This window comes from Heptranchias perlo, chromosome 7 (assembly GCF_035084215.1).
Source record: "Heptranchias perlo isolate sHepPer1 chromosome 7, sHepPer1.hap1, whole genome shotgun sequence".
NCBI lineage: Eukaryota > Metazoa > Chordata > Chondrichthyes > Hexanchiformes > Hexanchidae > Heptranchias > Heptranchias perlo.
In genome coordinates this window covers 41,680,103-41,697,897 of record NC_090331.1, presented here as the reverse complement: position 1 = coordinate 41,697,897, position 17,795 = coordinate 41,680,103, and the positions used below count along the sequence as shown (strand labels likewise).

General features: G+C 43.4%; 1 protein-coding gene across 1 annotated transcript in view; it reads left to right on the top strand.

The window, feature by feature from the left end:
* Positions 1-17,795, top strand: part of LOC137323999 (sodium-driven chloride bicarbonate exchanger-like) — a 174,002-nt gene that overhangs the window by 97,647 nt on the left and 58,560 nt on the right. Inside the window, exons 11-13 of the mRNA XM_067988170.1 lie at positions 6,761-6,907; positions 14,526-14,626; positions 15,955-16,129. Coding sequence (XP_067844271.1) covers positions 6,761-6,907; positions 14,526-14,626; positions 15,955-16,129 — 423 coding nt within the window. The remainder of the gene's footprint in view (positions 1-6,760; positions 6,908-14,525; positions 14,627-15,954; positions 16,130-17,795) is intronic.

The following is a 17,795-nucleotide window of genomic DNA, read 5'->3' as shown; positions in this document are numbered from 1 at the left end:
GAGGGTTTACTATGTAGCTTCAGAGTGTAACAGAGTGAGAGGAAACTAATAGTGACCTACCTACTTTTGTTTTATTCGTTCATGGGATGTGGGCGTCGCTAGTGAGGCCAGCATTTATTGCCCATCCCTAATTGCCCTTGAGAAGGTGGTGGTGAGCCGCCGCCTTGAACTGCTGCAGTCCGTCTGGTGAAGGTTCTCCCACAGTGCTGTTAGGTAGGGATTTCCAGGGTATTAACCCAGCGACAATGAAGAAACGGTGATATATTTCCAAGTCGGGATGGTGTGTGACTTGGAGGGGAACGTGCAGGTGGTGTTGTTCCCATGTGCTTGCTGCTCTTGTCCTTCTAGGTGGTAGAGGTCGCGGGTTTTGGAGGTACTGTCGAAGAAGCCTTGACGAGTTGCTGCAGTGCATCCTGTGGATGGTACACACTGCAGCCAAGGTGCGCCGGTGGTGAAGGGAGTGAATGTTTAGGGTGGTGGATGGGGTGCCAATCAAGCGGGCTGCTTTGTCCTGGATGGTGTCGAACTTCTTGAGTGTTGTTGGAGCTGCACTCATCCAGCCAATTGTATGATAAATTATTGGCCTATCCATTTGATATACTGCAATGCTGTCTGGCCTGATCTTTGCAGACTTCCTGAGGCTGTTAGCTTTTCTCCTCATAATTGCATTCACAGCATGGACATCTCTTTTGTGAGAAGGGTGCACTTGAATATCAAAAAGGGCAAAGCCCCTTTGCTGCACTTCTTCAATCATCAGCTCCGAAGTTCCATCTGAAAATGTAGGTGCGCTATGTCATTGTCTAGCCATGATTTCTTCTATGCATAGTAAAAATGAAACAACTCTTTAAGTAGCAGCCAAAACCTTCAAGAGTTGCAGTTACAGGTTATTTTCTGCTCCTGCTGATTGCATGCACCTGTGGTCTGGCCCAGTACAAGCTAGACACTTGCTATGAATGGTTAATGAGGCTGGCCTCAGAAAAACCTGTAATGTTGGCCCAGTACAATGTTGGTGAGTGCTAACCTTGCAGATCTGTTACTCACTACTCTACCAGGGAGTTTATCTGTAGGGGTGGGGTGAAGCTTGGCTTTGGCAGGCCTCGTAAGTCAGCCACAGTGTAGTGTGGCTGGCTGGCTGTTCAATTTTTAAAAATATATTGCCATAGCTTGTGCAATTGATTGCCCTGCATCCATTGCATAGTTTTTCTGGTCCATTATTTTTTAAATCTCCTCTCCATTTCCTGTAACAATGGAAGAAAGGCCCTTCCTCGTGCCTGGTGATGCTTAGGTGCAAATGATGGAAAATACATTAAATTACCTATTCCTATTCCTATCGTTAGTGCATAATCATAATATGCTCGCCTGTATTTGCACGGGTATATTATGTGGCCATTGTCACTTCTGGTGGAAAATATTGGAAGTGGCATGGGTGAGTTGGAAGCAGGCTTCCGATAACGTTTCTACTGTATTGTGCTGGAGTTGTGTCCAGGGATCAGCTTAACTCCAGGTTAAAACCTTAACGTGATTCTTTTTTGGTCTTAAGCTTTTTAGGTCAGTTTGATGCATCACTATTTCCATGAGCTCTGACTCCTCTTAATTTCACTTAAATACTCCAGTCATTGTTTCCCTTAATTTGAAGCGGAGTGAAAATGACAGAATTGTAGAAAGTCCGGCACAGTTTACACAATGAGCTGCACTGCCAGTGTAGTGGGGAAAAGGCAAAGGGATGAAAGGGAGTGCCAACTACGTAGATCCCTCATAACCCTGGAATCAGATACCCACAGGAATGCATTGACTGCATACAGGGTAGGATACAGCAAAAAAGGGAAGCTTACGTCGGATACCGAGAGCTCAATACTGCAGAAAGCCTAGAGGAGTATAGAAAGTGCAGGGGTGAAATTAAAAAGGAAATTAGGAAAGCAAAGAGAGGGCATGAAAAAGTACTGGCAAGTAAAATCAAGGAAAACCCAAAGATGTTTTATAAATATATAAAGCGCAAGAGAATAACTAAGGAAAGAGTAGGGCCTATTAGAAACCAACGAGGTAAACCATGTGTGGAAGTGGAAGATATGGGTATGGTTCTAAACGAATACTTTGCATCTGTCTTCACAAAAGAGGGGGATGATGCAGACATTGTAGTTAAGGAGGAGGATTGTGAAATATTGGATGGGATAAACATGGTGAGGGAGGAAATATTAAAGGGTTTAGCATCTTTGAAAGTAGATAAATCGCCAGGCCCGAATGAAATGTATCCCAGGCTGTTAAGAGAAGCAAGGGAAGAAATAGCAGAGGCTCTGACCATCATTTTCCAATCCTCCCTGGCTACAGGCGTGGTGCCAGAGGATTGGAGGACTGTTGTACTGTTGTTTAAAAAGGGAGAAAGAGATAGATTGAGTAATTATAGGGACAGCATAAATTGTCATTTAGAAAGGTACGGGTTAATCAAGGAAAGTCAGCATGGATTTGTTAAGGGAAAGTCCTGTCTGACTAACTTGATTGAATTTTTTGAGGCGGTAACCAGGAGGGTCGACGAGGGTAGCGCATTTGATGTAGTGTACATGGATTTTAGCAAGGCTTTTGACAAGGTTTCAGATGGCAGACTGGTCAAAAAGGTAAAAGCCCATGGGATCCAAGGGAAAGTGGCTAGTTGGATCCAAAATTGGCTCACTAGCAGGAAGCAAAGGGTAATGGTTGACAGGTGTTTTTGCGACTGGAAGGCTATTTCCAGTGGGGTTCCGCAAGGCTCAGTACTAGGTCCCATGCTTTTTGTGGTATATATTAATGATTTGGACTTGAATGTGGTGGGCTTGATCAAGAAGTTTGCAGACGATACAAAAATTGGCCGCATGAGGAGGAAAGGTGTAGACTGCAGGAAGCTATCAATGGATTGGTCAGATGGCCAGAGAAGTGTGAGTTAATGCATTTGGAGAAGGCAAACAAGGCAAGGGAGTACACAATAAATGGGAAGATACTGAGAGGTGTAGAGGAACAAAGGAACTTTGGAGTGCATATCCACAGGTCCCTGAAGGTAGCAGGACAGGTAGATAAGGTGGTTAAAAAGGCATATGGGATACTTTCCTTTATTAGCCGAGGCATAGAATAGAAGAGCAGAGAGGTTATGCTAGAACTGTATAAAACATTGGTTAGGCCACAGCATGAGAACTGCATACAGTTCTGGTCACCACATTACAGAAAGGATGTGATTGCACTAGAGAGGGTACAGAGGAGATTTACAAAGGTGTTGCCAGGGCTGGACAATTTAGCTATGAGAAAAGATTGGAAAGGCTGGGGTTGTTTTCTTTGAACAAAGGAGGCTGAGGGGAGATTTAATTGAGGTATATAAAATTATGATGGGACTAGATAGAGTGGATAGGGAGGACCTATTTCTTTTGGCAGAGGGGTCAGTGACCAGTGGGCATAGATTTAGAGTAATTGGTAGAAGGATTAGAGGGGAGCTGAGGAGAAATTTTTTCACCCAGAGGGTGGTGGAGGTGTGGAACTCACTGCCTGTAAAGGTGGTGGAGGCAGAAACCCTCAACTCATTTTAAAAAGTACCTGGATGTGTACTTGAAGCGCTGTAAGCTACAGGGCTACGGGCCAAGTGCTGGAAAATGGGATTAAGCTGGATTACTCTTTTTCGACGGGCATGGACATGATGGGCCGAATGTCCTCCTTCTGTGCCGTAACTTTCTATGATTCTATGATTCCAGGAGCAACTACCTGGATTTGTCTGCAGAGGAGTTCATGCAATGCCTGGAGTTACACAGCATGATTGTTATTTAACTGACTCTTCTTGAGGCACTCCAGGTGGAGGAACACGCCAATGTGAGGAGCTCTTAAAGTGACTACAGCACTTCACAGTCCTCTCAATCTGGCCAGACAATTTGAGAGGAGTGAGCCATTCCTCAGTGCAACAGTGCATCCAGAATGTCACTGAGGCTCTCTGTAGTTTGGCACTGAGTTGTAACAAAAGATATCCAGGATTGAGGCTTCTTTGACACTGATAGTTACCCAAGGGTGTAGGACATCACCAGTTGCACACATGTGCCCATTTAGGTTCCACAGGCTAATCTGTGCCTTACATAAATATGAAAAAATATTATCAGGTGACTTGCTGACTTTGTGCAATGTCAGGTTTAGCACCTTCAATGTTAATGCCAAACACCCTGGGAGCTGCTATGGCCCTTACCTCTTGACATTCCAACATTCAAAATCAAACTCAGGGAGATAGCAGGATGATGAATGCCTTCTGGGGGGATTGCAACTATCTGCTTTGACCTTGGCTGATAACATCAGTCACTGTGACAGCCAGTAGAGCTGAGGAGCGCATTCACTGAGGCCCAAGACAAAATCATGGGCCTCATTAAGTAGTGTTTCAGAGCCTTGAAGTAACAATTCCATTGCTGCACATAGATATTCCTCCTTGTGTTTGTGGAACCCCAAATGCTGGGGGTGGGGTGGGGGGGGGGGGGGGAGGGACAACTCCAGTGAGCGTTGCTGGCCTAATAAAGGTAAGTATGCATTCTTCCCAGGATTGCAGGATTGCTGGTTCATCTAGAAGTAAAGGGAATTAGGGGTTATGGGGAGCGGGCAGGAAATTGGACATGAAGCTGAGTTCGGATCGGTCAATTCTCTGTGGGTGGCGGAGAGGGCCCAGGGGCTGAGTGGCCGGGTCCTGCTCCTACTTCTTGTGTTCTTTAGATTTGTGGTTGGGATCAGATCAGCCATGATCTTATTGAATGGCGGAGCAGGCTCGAGGGGCCGATTGGCCTACTCCTGCTCCTATTTCTTATGTTCTTATGTTCTTATGTTCTTATTGTGTGCAACCTCTGCCTGCAACAAGCAGAATGATATCAAAATCACAATAATATATATTATGGCACTCAGACTACACTTTGCAAGTATTTAGTAACATGTGCACTACTTAGCTTAACTATCTTACAACTACTCACGTGGTTCCTTTTTGACATCTACAAAAGATATCTGGCCTTCACTACTTTTATCATTACATTGTCTTTACTTATATACCCCAAGTGCTATTTCATGTTGCATGGTTATTGGCTCATACTTTCACAAATATTGAATCCATCTCTTTATGGCTTTGAGATGACGGCTTCAATATTTTTTTCTCTGAAGTCATACTGGGGGTAATTTTCTACTTCACCACCTTGGTGGTAATTTGGGGGAGCAGATCACCTGCACGACTTTCATCCTATTGATTTCAATGGGATGAAAATCAGGTGGGTTGTAGATCAGGTTAAGGTGAAAATTACCTCCACTATATTTGTCAACTGTGGATATAGCATCAGGGATCTAATAATCCTATAGGCTGAACAAATTGTGATGCTGTGCAGTGCAGAGTACAATTTCCATTGCAGTCACTTACCTTCACGTCTTCATGTCATTAAATTCCTTCCGCATCTCCTTGATGCTTCTTTTGTGTTCAAGTACAGCAGTACTATGTTGTGCCATCTCCTCTCATTCATGAAGTTGGCAGGCCTTAGAGGTTGTGTAACCTGCCAACTGAACATTTGCTGCTGATGCACCAGCGCATTCAATGGAAAGGAAAATTGGGCAAAGTGTATAACGGGCCGTCGATTCGCTATCACCAAAGTTGAAAGTCCAGGGAATGTATCTTGTTTCTCCGCTGTCCATAGTTGTTTCAGCAGGCACAGATGCTTTTATCACACCAATTGGAACTGTTAAGGTACTTAATAGATGCCGAACAGACCTTGTGCTGATTATTCAGGCATTTTGTTCTGCTAACTTGAGTGTCAAGGGAAGTTAAGATGTGGAGATGCCGGTGATGGACTGGGGTTGACAATTGTAAACAATTTTACAACACCAAGTTATAGTCCAACAATTTTATTTTAAAATCCACAAGCTTTCGGAGGCTTCCTCCTTCCTCAGGTGAATGTGGATTCACCTGAGGAAGGAGGAAGCCTCCGAAAGCTTGTGGATTTTAAAATAAAATTGTTGGACTATAACTTGGTGTTGTAAAATTGTTTACAAAAGGGAAGTTAAAGCATTGCCCTGCAGAGGACTTGGAGACACATCTAGATTGCTCCAGTGACTGCTAATTATTTGCCTTATTAGCAGTATTACTGCAACCACTTCAGAAGTGGAGAAATTAGCCCCTGATGTTTAACTAGCATTAAGTATTAATACCTTTGCTGTTCTAAAGGTATTGAGTATTTAACTGATTAAACATTGAACTATGGGGCCAGCCAACTTGATCAAAATGGCCTTTTCTGGTCCTGAGTATTTCTATGTTCCTCAACTGAATCAAGAGAATGATGCAAAATTCATTTTAAGGCATCCACAATTCATATAAATTGTCAAAGGACGTTTCATTTATTTCTTGAAATGCAAATTAGTTTGTCTTTTAGGGAAATCTCTGTCATTGTCACATTGTTGTTAAAACATACAGTAGCATGATTGTAAAAGAAATAAGTAAAACACTATCTTAAGATACTGAAAAATTAATAACAAATATACACTTTTTTATTTCTATAAAAGTGTGATATTTTACTTATTCGTTCAGCACCTTCTTTACACTTGGACTGGATGCTAATATGATGTTTCTACCAGCTGCAGAATAATTCTAGTGTGATGTCTTGTGCCTAAATTTGTAACTTTGAAAATTATTGTCGCCAGTAAGCTAAACAGATGTTACATACTAGAACGCAAGCATGAACTACAGCTAATCGGTGTATAAAGAATCCTTATTTAATTGGTTCTTGTTTCTGCAACTGTATTACAGGTATTTCATGATGTCGCATATAAAGCAAAAGATCGTAATGACTTGGTTGCTGGTGTGGATGAATTCCTTGATCAGGTGACTGTGCTGCCACCTGGGGAGTGGGACCCATCAATCCGAATAGAGCCACCAAAAAGCGTACCTTCCCAGGTATGTATATTTTCAGGTTATTGTTCTCAAATGCAGCTCTTGCTATAAGGCTCAGAAATTTTGTTGAAAAATTATGATCTTAACCTAATAAAATATAATCGCCCTGTGATTATTCTATTAGATGCTGGATTGTGTTGTGGTCATTAACAGCATTGAACGAAACAGCCTCAAGCTCTTTTATTGATAAAGCTTACTGAGCAAAACTACAGAGCTCAATTTAAGTTGATGGTTACATCATACTATCTTTTACTTTTTCATTTAAAAAAAAGCTTAGCTGCAAAGTTAGCTATGTTTATTGATTGGTAATAAAAATGCTGCTAAACTGTAATGGTAACCTTAATAAATAAATGTAATGAATACCTAGGAGTAATTAAAAGCCAGTAATCTCATCAGTGTTGCTGTTATTAACTCCAAGATAAAGATGCACCCTGAACATATTTTCATTTCATATGTTAAAAGCATCCGATAGAGCACCGTTTTTATCCTTTGAACTCTGATATTACACTTCCTGTGTCATGCCCTGATATTAAACTTTTTGATTAGCTGAACTAAAAAAAATCATAATCATAACTTTGTAACTATCTTGACTTATGTTTAACAATGCAGAACCATGAAAATCAACCGGATCTGAAATTTGTTCCAAAAAAATTCAAAATCCTTCCATCTGCCATTTTTTGTCAACAATTAAAATTTCTAATGCCACAAATAGGGATTGTAACGTAATAGGGAATAAAAATTCATATTTCCTCGTATCGAGATCAAACGTAACTATTAAACAACCTTTTGCATCTTTGAGCACTTTTAATTAGGATTTTTACTTAAAGGTTTCACCCTTCTTAAAAGGGTTTGCAGCTGATATTTTACCTAAACTATTCCTTGGAAGCTACAGACTGAGCAATGTGCAGAGTGTAAAATTTCTTAGCATGCATCAGGATAATTCTCTGAATGTACAACTTAAAAAACTCATTCCTCATGCTGCCACGGGATTTCTGACTTCCCTTTATTTCTTCCAAATAATTTGAAAACCAGATGCAGAATTCATTTTAACAGCTTAATTCAGATAAAATTTCACATTCAAAATATTCAAAGTTAATTTGTTACTTCAGAGAGACAGCCAGTGTGTCAGCACCTGCTGTTCGTAAGGCTTCTCTCCCTGCAGTATAGTGAAAAAGTGTGAGGTAATAGGATGTTTAATGTATAAACCCTGATGACATAAACTATTAACTTTTGGGTTTTGTCTGAGATAAATGATGTTTATCTGAGAAAATTCTGAAAATGTTCATGATTTATAACAAGAATAGTCATTCACAATGTGACAGAAACAAGCTGCAGAATAAACTTGAGCATTCTTCAGACGAAGGTTTGGATGTGGGGCCTAATCAATAAAATTAACGTATTGTAGTGAGGTTGGAGCTGGCCACTAGCATACCGTCTGTTTGGATTTCATTTTTCTTTACTACTAAATGCAACGTGCTGCATATCATGTGTGTCTAATCTCATGACCCATGCTCGCCATTACCAAGCTCCACTGGTGGTGTTGAGCCTCACAAAATCAGGCTATAACGTACAATGTTTTAAAAAAATCTTTCCCTCAAACTTTCTCCCATTCTCTCATGAAAACACTAGTAATGCTGGCGTACATAGGAACAGGAGCAGGTCATATAACCCCTCGAGCCTGTTCCGCCATTAAATCAGATCATGGCTGATCTGTACCTCAACTCCATTTATCTGCCTTTGATCCATATCCCTTGATACCCATAACCAACAAAAATTTATCAATCTCAAATTTCAATTAACCCAGCATCCACAGCATTTTGTGAGGAGTTCCAGATTTCCACTACCCTTTGTGTGAAAAAGTGCATCCATGGGCACTGGTTGCTCTCCAGTACTGCATCTCAGCCATTCTTCACTTGTGAGCCTGGGTATTGACTATTAGCAACTATGGAAGCATCATAGCAGAAACCTGATCCTGTTCTCACTCAATGTCCACACACATGCTGGGTTACTGGATGGTGATCAGGAATGGAAATCTTTACTGCATTTTCTTCCTCCCTAGTCCAGGGCTAATGAGGCCAATTATATTCACCCCAGCTGAGGCTAACTCGCCGCAGGCTAAATCTGTGAGCTTCTGACTTAGTTAAACATTGCTGTTACCAATTAACCCATTAGTGGAACTCTCTGCATGCATGTTTAAATCATGCATTAGGTAAAGAAATTACAAAAAAATGTAAAGTTTGCTCAAAGTGCAATATGATCCCATCATAAAGTAATCAATATTTAATTAGAGCAAATAAAACATTGAAATTAAATATTTTTACTAACAGCATATTAAATTAGCTATCCATTTCCTTATCATAGCCCAAGAATCTTAAAATTAGGAACATAGAAACATAGAAAATAGGAGCAGGAGTAGGCCATTCGGCCCTTCGAGCCTGCTCCGCCATTCAATATGCTCATGGCTGATCCTCTATCTCAATACTATATTCCCGCTCTCTCCTCATACCCCTTGATGCCTTTCGGGTCTAGAAATCTATCTAGCTCCTTCTTAAATATATTCAGTGACTTGGCCTCCACAGCCTTCTGTGTTAGAGAATTCCAAAGGTTCACCACTCTCTGAGGGAAGAAATTTCTCCTCATCTCAGTCCTAAATGTCCTACCCCGTATCCTGAGACTGTGACCCCTTGTTCTGGACCCCCCAGCCAGGGGAAACATCCTCCCTGCATCCAGTCTGTCTAGCCCCGTCAGAATTTTATATGTTTCAATGAGATCCCCTCTCATTCTTCTAAACTCAAGTGAATACAGGCCGAGTCGACCCAATCTCTCCTCATACGACAGTCCTGCCATCCCAGGAATCAGTCTGGTGAACCTTCCCTCTATGGCAAGTATATCTTTTCTTAGTAAGGAGACCAAAACTGCACATAATACTCCAGGTGTGGTCTCACCAAGGCTCTGTATAACTGCAGTAAGACATCCTTGCTCCTGTACTCAAATCCTCTTGCAATGCAGGTCAACACACCATTTGCCTTCCTAACTGCTTGCTGCACCTCCATGTTTGCTTTCAGTGACTGGTGTACAAGGACACCCAGGTCTCTTTGTACGTCAACATTTCCCAATCTATCACCATTTAAATAATACTCCGCCTTTCTGTTTTTCCTTTCCATGTGGATAACTTCACATTCATCCACGTTATACTGCATCTACCACGTATTTGCCCACTCACTCAAAACTTGTCTAATTCTCTTTGCATCCTTCTCACAACTCACGATCCCACCTAGTTTTGTGTCATCAGTAAACTTGGAAATACTACATTTGGTTCCCTCATCTAAATCATTGATATAGATTGTTATTAGCTCCTTTAATAGCTCCATCTAATTTTTTTCTGTATCTAGATTGATTTAAAAATTATTCTGGTATTCATTAAAATGTGTATGGTTCAAACACATTTGATGCATAGATTAGGAAATGGATCCCACGGAAAATGGTGGTGGATAAAGTGAATTGGCAGCACTAACATGGAGATAAATTTTATGGAGACTACATTGAGGCTTGGTCCAACATTTACAGCGAGTTTTCACAGTGAGATGAACGTTATTCGAGTTTGATCTGAGCCTGATTAGGAAACCATTTTGGTATATAAGCTTCTTCAGGATACAAAACCTTATGCAGCCAATTGAAATATTTAACAACCATATTAAGTTGATGCCATTGTGAACATTTAGGCTGCAGTTATGCTGTGACTTTTGGCTTCATTTGTACACCAATGCAACAATAGTAGTGCCAGGAGTCAGGTCCAGATCTAACTCATGAGTACATTAAAATTAAGCAATGACAATCCAAAAGGCATCAAACGCCACTTGGGCTTTGTACCGGATGGAATATTACTCTGGCATGCTGTGCAACCAGATTTAAAAGGTACTTAGATAGTCTGTTGTGTCTCTTTGACACTTTATAAATTAAGTATTAAGTCCCTTTAATGTTACAAGAAAGCAGATGTTCTCACCTTCACTCTCCTATGATTAAAGCATGGATTCTGGGGAAATGGAGCTCTATGTATGTGTGGTTACACACACCTGCAGAGCTCTCTCCTGCTGGACAGAGTGTGACTTACAGCCGGGCACAGCTTTGTCTTTGTAACTTTGTCTTGCCAGCTGCACTTTAGCATTCTATGCTTGTGCACAACTGCAACCTTAATTACAAGCACAGATAGATAGATTTAAGAGAGTATAGCTTCTGATTGGTGAAGTTTCTGTACAAATGCTTAACACACTGATGAAGCAGCTGAGGATGGTTGGGCCTAGGACACTGCCCTGAGGAACTCCTGCAGCAATGTCCTGGGGCTGAGATGATTGGCCTCCAACAACCACTACCATCTTCCTTTGTGCTAGGTATGACTCCAGCCACTGGAGAGTGTTCCCCCTGATTCCCATTGACTTCAATTTTACTAGGGCTCCTTGGTGCCACACTCGGTCAAATGCTGCCTTGATGTCAAGGGCAGTCACTCTCACCTCTAGAATTCAGCTCTTTTGTCCATGTTTGGACCAAGGCTATAATGAGGTCTGGAGGCGAATGGTCCTGACAGAACCCAAACTGAGCATCGGTGAGCAGGTTATTGGTGAGTAAGTGCTGCTTGATAGCACTGTCGACGACACCTTCCATCACTTTGCTGATGATTGAGAGTAGACTGATGTGGTGGTAATTGGCCGGATTGGATTTGTCCTGCTTTTTGTGGACAGGACATACCTGGGCAATTTTTCACATTGTTGGGTAGATGCCAGTGTTGTAGCTGTACTGGAACAGCTTGGCTAGAGGCGCGACTAGTTCTGCAGCACAAGTCTTCAGCACTACAATGAGGATGTTGTCAGGGCCCATAGCCTTTGCTGTATCCAGTGCACTCAGCTGTTTCTTGATATCACGTGGAGTGAATCAAATTGGCTGAAGACTGGCTTCTGTGATGGTGGGGATATCGGGAGGAGGCTGAGATGGATCATCCACTCGGCACTTCTGGCTGAAGATGGTTGCAAACGCTTCAGCCTTGTCTTTTGCACTCACGTGCTGGTCTCCGCCATCATTGAGGATGGGGATGTTTACAGAGCCTCCTCCTCCCGTTAGTTGTTTAATTGTCCACCACCATTCACGACTGGATGTGGCAGGACTGCAGAGCTTTGATCTGAACTGTTGGCTGTGGAATTGCTTAGCTCTGTCTATAGCATGTTGCTTCCACTGTTTAGCATGGATGTAGTCCTGTGTTGTAGCTTCACCAGGTTGGCATTTTTCGGTACGCCTGGTGCTGCTCCTGGCATGCTCTTCTACACTCCTCATTGAAACAGAGTTGATCTCCTGGCTTGTTGGTAATGGCAGAGCGAGGAATATGCCAGGCTATGAGGTTACAGATTGTGCTGGAAAACAGTTCTGCTCTGCTGATGTCTCAAAGTGCCTCATGGATGCTCAGTTTTGAGCTGCTAAATCTGTTCTGAATCTATCCCATTTAGCACGGTGGTAATGCCACACAACACGTTGGATGGTGTCCTCAGTGTGAAGACGGGACTTCGTCTCCACAAGGACTGTGCGGTGGTCACTCCTACCAATACTGTCATGGACAGATGCATCTGCGACAGGTAGATTGGTGAGGACGAGGTCAAGTAGGTTTTTCCCTCGTGTTGGTTCACTCACCACCAGTCTGGCAGCTATGTCCTTCATGACTCAGCCAGCTTGGTCAGTAGTGCTGCTACCGAGTCACTCTTGGTGATGGACATTGAAGTCTCCTGCCCAGAGTAAATTCTGTGCCCTTGCTACCCTCAGTGCTTCCTCCAAGTTGTACTCAACATGGAGGAGGACTGATTCATTAGCTGAGGGAGGACGGTAGGTGGTAATCAGCAGGAGGTTTCCTTGCCCATGTTTGACCTGATGCCATGAGATTTCACGGGGTCCAGAGTCAATGTTGAGGACTTCCAGGGCCACTCCCTCCTGACTGTATAACACTGTGCCTCCATCTCTGGTGGATCTGTCCTGGCAGTCGGACAGGACATACCCAGGGATGGTGATGGAAGAGCCTGGGACATTGGCTGAAAGGTATGATTCCGTGAGTATGGCTATGTCAGGCTGTTGCTTGACTAGTCTGTGGGACAGCTCTCCCAATTTTGTCACAAGTCCCCAGATGTTAGTGAGGAGGACTTTGCAGGGTCGACTGGGCTTGGTTTGCCTTTGTCGTGTCTGGTGCCTAGTGGTCTGATGCCGTGTGATCCGTCCGGTTTTATTCTTATTGTGACTTTCTGTAGCAAAATTGTACAACTGAGTGGCTTGCTAGGCCATTGCAGAGGGCGATTGAGAATCAACCACATTGCTGTGGGTCTGGAGACACATATAGGCCAGACCGAGTAAGGATGGCAGGTTTCCTTCCCTAAAGGAGATTAGTGAACCAGATGGGTTTTTACGACAATCCGGCAGTTTCATGGCCACCATTACTGAAACTAGTTTTTTCTTAATTCATCAATGACCTTCTCTCCATCATAAGTTCAGAAATGGGGATGTTCGCTGATGATTGTACAGTGTTCATTTCCATTCGCAACCCTTCAGATAATGAAGTAGTTTGTGCCCGCATGCAACAAGATCTGGACAACATCCAGGCTTGGGCTGATAAATGGCAAGTAACATTCGTGCCAGACAAGTGCCAGGCAATGATCATCCCCAACAAGAGAGAATCCAACCACTTTCCCTTGACATTCAGTGGCATTACCATCGTAGAATCCCCCACAATCAACATCCTGGGGGTCACCATTGACCAGAAACTTAACTGGACCAGCCACATAAATACTGTGGCTACAAGGGCAGGTCAGAGGCTGGGTATTCTGTGGCGAGTTACTCATCTCCTGACTCCCCACAGCCTTTCCACCATCTACAAGGCACAAGTCAGGAGTGTGATGGAATACTCTTCACTTGCCTGGATGAGTGCAGATCCAACAACACTCAAGAAGCTCGACACCATCCAGGACAAAGCAGCCCGCTTGATTGGCACCCCATCCACCACCCTAAACATTCACTCCCTTCACCACCGACACACCATGGCTGCAGTGTGTACCATCCACAGGATGCACTGCAGCAACTTGCTAAGGCTTCTTCGACAGTACCTCCCAAATCCGCGACCTCTACCACCTAGAAGGACAAGGGCAGCAGGCACATGGGAACAACACCACCTGCACGTTCCCCTCCAAGTCACACACCATCCTGACTTGGAAATATATCGCCGATCCTTCATCATCGCTGGGTCAAAATCCTGGAACTCCCTTCTTAACAGCACTGTGGGAGAACCTTCACCACACGGACTGCAGCGGTTCAAGATGGCGGCTCACCACCACCTTCTCAAGGGCAATTAGGGATGGGCAATAAATGCTGGCCTTGCCAGCGACGCCCACATCCTGTGACCAAAAAAAAAGATACTGATATTTCAGTTCTGTGTGCACTATTTGTACCTATTAGGTTAATGCCTGTATAAAAATAATGTTCACAGGGATTCAGAATGAGAACTTTTAGCATTCTTGTATGAATTTCTTTGATTAGAAGTTCTACCCTTGGATCTGGAACTTTTGTATTTTGCTGCTCTTTTCTCTTGTAACTTATGCAGGAAAAAAGAAAAATTCCAGGAATACCAAATGGAACCACAGCTCATGGGGACCCTGAACAATATGAAGGGCACAGTGGACCTGAGCTACAGAGAACAGGAAGGTTGGTGAAAGCAGCACTCCTGTTAAGACAACTGTGCATTGTGTGATACAATCCCATTATGATTTGAATCTCTTGGGCTAATTTTTTCCCTTTATGCGCTAGTGAATATAATATGTCAGCATAACCGGCATTTTCACAACCTCTGCAATCATTCTGCTTAGAAAATAGTTCTAACAAGAGATCAAAACAAAAATGAACAATAAGCTGACTCCTCCCAATCTGTAACAATCCAGGAGGATATAGGGTGTAATGGCATAGCAGTTGACAATTCTGAGATAGTACCTCAATACCGGTACATGCCGTAGCAATGGTGCATTGAAACAACTGTTCAGATCTGGGCTGCAGTGGGTGAGTCTGCAAGATGAAGGTTGTAATGGATCAGTGAGCTGCTGAAACTAATGTTTTTTTCAACCATAATAAATTTGGATTTTCCTTTATTATTATTAGAACCCAGCAACAATATTATATATAAAAAATACATTGGTTACTTTGTGCAACCAATCCTCATGTATGGTTCACCCCAAATGATAGTAGAGGCTGGCACCAAAGTAATATGTAAATTGAATTTAAATAGTGATTTTCTTTTGCACAAAACTAACAGAGGAAATGATGTTTTGTGGCTGTACTGAAAGTCATGTGCCACAGCACCAGACTTACAGCAGAATTTGTGTTGAGAAGGAGGAACATTGTTTCTTTCCACATTTAATCATACTAATTACAGAAAAACTCAAAATGTTAAAATTGATACTTTTTGCACTAGTAATTTAGCAAAAGAGAGTTTTCATTTTGCCTTTCCACCTGTTTTCTTCTCTCCCCTCTTCCTCTCATTGACTTCTTGCTGCAGTGTGGAACCATGGATACTGGGCATCTGCATGTGCCACCCCCAAGTGGCCATTTTGTATGTGTGGGTACAGCAAGCTATCCAACTGTAGAAGGCACCACAGCTGAGCCTGATCCTGCCCTCGCCCAATGTCTGCATATGCACATTGTTGCAGGGGTCACTTGGTAACAATCTAGAGTGGGAACCCTGGCTGAATTTTCTCTCTCTAATGCAGAGGCATTGAGCTCTGGCTGAGGTCAGCAAATTCAGCACAGATTCAACAAAGATCAAACTTCAGATTTTCTTGGTGTGTATGGCTCAGCTGCTCATTGCCTCAACCAGTTGATCCATTGCAAGAGCAAAGAACATTTATGTTTACCAGTTGATCATAATGCTTCATATTTATATATTAGTAAAATATACTGTGCAAATTAATAATTATATCACATTAGATTTATAAAAATTATATGTTTTGTACTGAATTATCTTTTGATTTTTCTCAAACTAGGATATTTGGTGGATTATGTGAAGATGTCAAAAGAAAGATCCCATGTTTCTGGAGTGACTTTAGGGATGCATTCAACTTGCAATGTGTAGCATCCTTTCTGTTCCTGTACTGTGCCTGTATGTCTCCTGTTATCACGTTTGGTGGTCTGCTGGGAGAAGCTACAGAAGGTTGCATAGTAAGATTAGTAATTCTTTTTCCAGAAAATAAAATTCAGTGTTGAGAATTTCCTTTACTAATTTGGTTATTCAGAAAAAATGTTTGCATTCCATATTAGTGTAAAAAGTTGCTCTACTGTCCTTACAACACTGATAAGATAATAAAAGGTAGTGCAAGGTTTAGAAGTAAAGCGCTAATTCTAATTTTAATTTTTGTTGTCAGTTGTATTGTCACTTTCCATGGTTATTTACTGACCAGTTTAATAATTTAACATCAATCATCAGCTTCTGTGTACAGTTTGCAAGTTCACCAAAATAAATATTGTTAGATTAATTGAGAAAGATGAGGATGAAGTCATTTCAGAAATTCAGTTAATTCTCGAGATATGGGCATCGCTGGCAAGGCCGTCATTTATTGCCCTTGAGAAGGGTGGGCCTTCTTGAACCGCTGCAGTCCTCATGGTGAAGGTACTCCGATAATGCTGTTAGGTGGGGACTTTGACCCAGCGACGATGAAGGAACAGCTGGTTAGGCTCCTCACCATCTGGTACATATGGGTGTGCTCCGCCCATTTGTACCTAAAATTTGCAACTGGGTTCCTACAGCAGCATTGTACCCCGATTTGCTTATTTAAACAGCCTCCTGCCTGAAACAGGTGGGTGTGCTATGTGCTCATTTAGTGGCCCGCATAAGAATTGCATCAGGCGGGCCTTGGATGTCAAGGGGCAACCGAGGGTCTCCTCCTGCCAGGTGCCCGTTTTTCAGCCGAGAAACAGGTGGACGGGTGGAAAAATCGCCCCGATAGAATCTGATAAAATATAAACATTTAACACTATATAAATGCAAGTTATTTCTTTCTAGTTGTGAGCAGATCACAAACCTGTGCAACATATTGGGCTCGATTTTAGGGTCGGGTTACCTGCGGGTTTCCAGCGGGGGGCCCCGAAAATCCCGATCTCCGATCACGTGACCGGATTCGGACGAAATCCCGGCCACTTCCGGGTACCGCGCTGACGTGCGGGGCTGCGCGCGAAAGCCCCGCTGGTGGGAATCCCGCAGGCAATTAAAGCCAGCGGGGTTCCACTTGAGAGCACTTAACTTGCTCGTTGTGGTCAGTTAATGAGCTGAAGCAGCTGTCAAAAGAGGAAGTGTGGGATTTTAGGTTCAAAGCAGTCAGTTTCCCACACTGGGGGAAACAGGACCCTTCAAACCAGGCGTGTTGCAGCCAGCAGCCTGTGGCAGGTGCCAAGGTGCGTTCCACGGGGGAGAGCCCTCACCCACGCAGGAGGCCACCGCGTCACATAGGGCAACCCCTGCCCCCCACCACCCCCCGGCCAAGCCAGAGGACAGACCGACACGAAACCGCAGCCCCAGTCCGAGGACCCACACACCTACCCTGCACAACCCCTCAGACCAACACCTGCCAGTTGGGTGGTGTGTGGACACCCTCGGAGGACGAAGAGCATGACCACCACCAGCAGCCTCGCAGTCCACGCCGTCCACCGCAGAGACGTGGATCCCCCCAACACGGTGTGGTTGCACGCCCACCTGCACAGCAGGAGGGAGGGCTACCGCAGAGAGAGACGCGTCGCAGAGGGCACTACCCTCGCCACAGGGTCCACAGACCGAGGCGCAGCTCCCCGGACCTCTCCGAGCAGCAGTGCACAGGGAGGCGCAGATTCGCTC